The sequence below is a fragment of the Cibotium barometz genome, chromosome 11 (assembly GCF_041138505.1).
Source record: "Cibotium barometz isolate CiBa-2024 chromosome 11, ASM4113850v1, whole genome shotgun sequence".
Classification (NCBI taxonomy): domain Eukaryota; kingdom Viridiplantae; phylum Streptophyta; class Polypodiopsida; order Cyatheales; family Cibotiaceae; genus Cibotium; species Cibotium barometz.
In genome coordinates, this window is record NC_141056.1 from 37,793,681 (window position 1) to 37,798,623 (window position 4,943).

The 4,943-nt window shown below is 41.5% G+C and overlaps 1 protein-coding gene across 1 annotated transcript; it reads left to right on the forward strand.

Moving 5' to 3' along the window:
• Positions 1-2,049: 2,049 nt before the first annotated feature.
• Positions 2,050-4,259, forward strand: ENH1 (rubredoxin family protein). Its single transcript, XM_086805266.1, has 7 exons — positions 2,050-2,211; positions 2,397-2,495; positions 2,919-3,023; positions 3,098-3,264; positions 3,362-3,443; positions 3,597-3,665; positions 3,769-4,259. The coding sequence occupies exons 1-7, from the start codon at positions 2,110-2,112 to the stop codon at positions 3,937-3,939; spliced, it is 795 nt and encodes a 264-aa protein (XP_086661392.1). The 5' UTR covers positions 2,050-2,109; the 3' UTR covers positions 3,940-4,259.
• Positions 4,260-4,943: the final 684 nt, after the last annotated feature.

Here is a 4,943-nt window from a genome sequence, read left to right on the forward strand (position 1 = left end):
ATGATCTACGGCTCTATTGAAAGATCTTGAGGCATAGAATGCAAATATTCAAGAACAAAAAATTTTCGAATAGCCCTAATATTCTCTGTTTTAGGGTTTTTACCGCACTACATAGACTGCAAAAATGGTCCTAAAACAACACAAAATATGGGTCCAAATCAAGTACTTCTTGGCTTGTTGGATAACACTAAGAATACACCAACTATACTCCAAGAGGTTTAACCAAGTCAAATTTCAGTCAAGATTGAATTGACTTTTTGTTTTTTTAAAAAAAGTCAACTTGCTAGTTTTGACCTATCAAATGATGTCGGAATAGAGTGGTTCTTGGCTCATTGGATAACTCTAAGGGAGTATTATGAAGATCTATAAACACCTTTTTGACAACCCTAAGGAATATTCAAACCATGCTCCCCTTGGCCTCTCCAACCAAATGCCAAGGTATCATCTCACTCATCAAGATTCTAGGAATAGAATGTGGGTACAAAGTGATGTGATAGGTGTGATTTGAACTTCAAAGATGTAATTACGATGACTTACAATGCTTGCATGAACTCATGCACAATCCATTATTACATTAGCATGTACTCATGCTATACTTTCACTTCCCAAGCTCCATTGTCCAAAACAACATCAACACCAATGCAACAAACAAGGTGAAGCAAAAGGCATATGGATTGGCATGTATCTTTACATTCCTATGCATAGAGATGGCTTGAATGTCACACTAATGATTGAGAAAGCATCAAATGGTTCCAATGGCATCCAATGGTGTATGGATTTGATCAAAAGCCCCCAAACTTGAGACAAATGGCTTGATCATTGGTCTATTTGAAGCATTAACTTGTGTAATGACATCATTAGTGTAATTCATGATGATTAGACAAGGCTAATGGCAAGTTGGAATGGCCAATGTCAAGAAATTAGAGTTTCTTGGAAGAAAGCCCTAAATCTCAAGGAAAGATTCAGGAACTCCAAGATTCAAGAACTCCAAGATTTGCAAGGAAAAGCTTAGAAAATGCTCAAAGATTACCTCAAGGCCTTGCTTATGAGTGTATGATGAAGAATATCTTTGCCACATTAAGAAAAACGTGGATCTCTATTTTTCGGATTTTGGAGAGTCCCATAGCTTCATAGATCAAGAAATATGCCCTCCATAAGGTAGATAACACTTGAGAAACCCATTGCTAAGCATTATGGAACATTTAGACTAGTTATTGGACTCCTTTTGTGGCCTTCCTCACGATTTCGCCGCCATTTTTGCCGCTAGCATGCAGTGAATCCAAAGCCCTAATCAAGTAGCCATGGTACTCAAGAATCATCACTAATGCTTAGTTGGAAGCTTGGCTACATGCACATGAAGTTTGAGCACTAGATTTGGTGAAATCTAAAGGATTCTAGGGTTTTCTTGGAGCACAAAAGGGGGCTGAAAATTTTGCAGCAATACATGATGAAATTTGGGAAAAATAAGATCAATGGAAAGCTCTAAGAGAGAAAGGGCGTGTGTGAGGGAGAAGAGGGGAGGAGAGGTGCAGAGAGAGTGTGCATGCAAAGTTAAATTTTTTATATTAATGCCATCAATTGCATGCCTCATAGAATCCACACTTGTCAAATCATGATTTAAAAAATATTGCATGGTTATGGGTTCAAACCCTGTTGGCTACCCCGAATGATGCTACCTCCTCGTAATGTTGCCTGCGGGTGTGTGTGAGGTGTGGTGTTTGTAAAAAGGCATGCGGGGCGTGAGAGGAGTCCTCTCATCAACTAAGAATTAGCTACCCAAATTAAAAAAAATGAAAACCTAAAGTTGAAAACATTAATCCTTACTCTACTAGCTAAGGTGGACAAGACAAAAAAAAAAAATCCATATGGCCTACGTGATACTTGTAAAGTAAGGTTTTGTGCACCACACACGCCAAGGATACGTGGCATGCTCTCTCTCCTTCCTTTAAGAGAGGTAGCACCACACGAGCGTGAGACACGTGGCATGCTCCTTTAACAAAATTCCCCAATCCATCTTTAATAGTAACCCCTCTCCCTTTCATCCCCCTCTGTCTCTCACTTTCCTCCCCCCCTCTCTCTCTCTCTCTCTCTCTCTCTCCCTCCCTCCACATGGCGTCTTCGTTCTCTGTGCATGCCCCCATTCCTGCTTCATCTTCGCTACTCGCGAAGTCGTCCTCATCCTCTCTACTCTTTCCAGCTTCGAAATCTCAAGTGGGCTCTCTCTCCCTGTCCTCTCTCTCTCAGTCACTCAAGCACGCTCTACAACTCTCACAGTCCACTAAATTTAGCTATTTCTTTCATGATTTCTAACATGTAATTCTTCAGTGGGTCTTATCATCTGTGATGCTTTCAAGTTGGATCAACACTAGTTCGCCTCTCTGTGTGTCCCCTTGCAGAGTTCCTTTTTTGGTGTCAGCCTTCCTGAAGCTGGAGTAGCAACCCAGGCTTTCAATAACGCAGTCCGGAAAGGGACCTCATCAGTCCGACTACCCAGTGTAATAGTACAAATTTGACATGTAAATGCATGTATACACACAATCCTACGTATCTAGATGCTCACATTTGTTCCTGTATGTGTGTGTCATACAATGCCATATATACATTATACAGATCTTGCGAAAACATCGATGTACTTAAGTATACATGGACGTGTGGTACAAAATGATATATTATCTTTCTCTATCCGGTATGCTTACATGGATACTTATACGTTTACAATAATATTTAACCATGTTAGATGTGATTCAGTGTAACCTTACTGGCAATCATGTATCTGTGAATACACATCCATACACCAGTGCTACATGCATATGCACGCATGCATGCATATTTGTGGCATGGACATTCGTTTGTATGTATGAACTTCATTTGTATCACATGTGATGCCTTTTGATCAGTAAGCCCTCAATTGCCTGCAGATCAGAGCCAGAACTGCCGGTGCAAGCAAAACCATTGAAGTGGAAGTTGATAAGCCCCTTGGCCTCACTCTCGGACAGAAATCCGGTGGAGGTGTCATCATCACAGTGAGTTGATTTGTGCCTCAGTAAGCAAGTTGTAGTGAATATGGGCAGTTTGATAAGAGAGTTCTCATTTGCAGGCTGTTGACAGTGGTGGAAATGCAGCCAAGGCAGGCCTGAAATCTGGAGACCAAGTTATCTACACTAGTAGCTTCTTTGGAGATGAGTTGTGGCCTGCTGACAAGCTTGGTTTCACAAAAACTGCCATCCAAGCAAAGCCAGATTCAGTCTTCTTTGTTGTGAGCAGGTAAGGTTGTTCTCGTATCTCTGACACTAAGTGAAGTCTTGATTCAATTGCTATTATGCTGATTAAACAATCATTAATCCTGCTTGACGATATGTAGAGGAGCAGAGGTTGATGTGAAAAAGTTGCCCAAAAGGCCTGCACCACCTAGGTTTGGCAGAAAGCTAACAGAGGCCCAGAAGGTGGTTAATCCTTTCTTTCGTGACAATGGCTTAGTTTTTCTGGTGATGGAGTTAATCCTTTTGTGTATGCTAATCTTGGAGCAATAACCTCTTTTTTGGTTGCAAAGTGAGTGAAAATTTCTGATTAGTGACAGCTAATTTACCTTGTTTTAGGCGAGAGCAACACATGTTTGTCTTGACTGTGGCTACATCTACACATTGACCAAGCCATTTGATGAGCAGGTGAGAAGCCCAAGGCCCCCTCTTGTGATGGTTTATGGTTATTATTAGAGGTTTTATCTGATGTTTCCATGGTTGGATTTTCTTGACCTGTGTTGGAGGGCAGCCTGAGGGATTTAAGTGTCCACAGTGTGCTGCTCCGAAGAAGCGGTTCGCAGAGTATGACCCAGAAACAGGCCAAGCCATAGGTGGGAATGCAGCACCCATCACTGTAATTCTGGGTATTTTGGTGGGTGCGGCCGCTGTTGGAGCTCTGGTTCTCTATGGGTTGCAGTGAGAGGTGCCCTCTGCTTTGTTCTTTGAAATGGGAAAGAGAGTGGTACCAGTCTGGCTTGACACACTAATAGGCAGTTAAAGGAACTGGACTTACACTCTTAACGGACAGTTGGAGCAACTGGAATAGTGTTAACGCCAGCATTCTCACACAACCATATAATTTTGTTAACTACTTCAAGGTCAAACCCAAAGTTAACCTTGTACCAACCCTTGAACCCTTACAAACTGTAGTTATCCTTGTACCAGTTTAGTTTTCAAGGAGCTCAATTATCTAAGGCAGTTTTGTGATTTGCAAGGTCTTTTAAGTAGTTATGCACATTCCAATAAGATGAATTTGGGCATGTTCCTGGATTCATCTAGGTATATATAGTTATGCTGTTGCACCAGCTTGAGGTCGATGGAATCATAAAATTGACTTGCACTCGCTGATTGATGAGAGCATATGTACCTTCTTAACACAATGCATTCTGAGGTTTTTTGCCTACCTCTCTGACCTGTGATATGCAATCCAATGGGATAGTAATGCTTCCAAATTAAGGCCAGCCGAGTGAGACGGTTGACTCTTACCGTGGGCGATGCAGCTGACTGAGATGGTTGATCTCTTACCATGGGATATCAAAATTTGGAGATTTCAAGCTGTTTAAGAAGGGAGGTGATCTTGAGGCTGTGCCCAGCAACCCATCAACCTCCTGAGTACAATGAACTATGGTGTCCATCTCAAAGTAATTGCATAAGTGACTCGAGGGCCATTCGCGGGAGATGGTTCACTATGAAGTGTATACATAATGATTGAAAGTAATGGTTTGAAATATATGGACCAAAGAGGCTGCTCCAATCTCTACTGGCACAACTTTATATTGCGCGGATGGCTTACTCTTGATCATGCCACACATAGAGCAAAAAATGCGGAATGGGAAAGTAGCTAATGAAAGAAACTTACATTCAACACTACAAGCAAGCAAGAGCAAAGAAGAGAGAAAATCACGAGGATTTTTTTGCAAAGGA

Excerpts from the sequence above, each read along its gene's own strand:
- ENH1 (XM_086805266.1), top strand. The coding sequence starts at position 2,110 with ATGGCGTCTTCGTTCTCTGTGCATGCCCCCATTCCTGCTTCATCTTCG. Across the intron at positions 2,212-2,396 it reads TTCCAGCTTCGAAATCTCAA|AGTTCCTTTTTTGGTGTCAG; the intron begins GTGGGCTCTCTC and ends GTCCCCTTGCAG. Across the intron at positions 3,444-3,596 it reads AGCTAACAGAGGCCCAGAAG|GCGAGAGCAACACATGTTTG; the intron begins GTGGTTAATCCT and ends ACCTTGTTTTAG.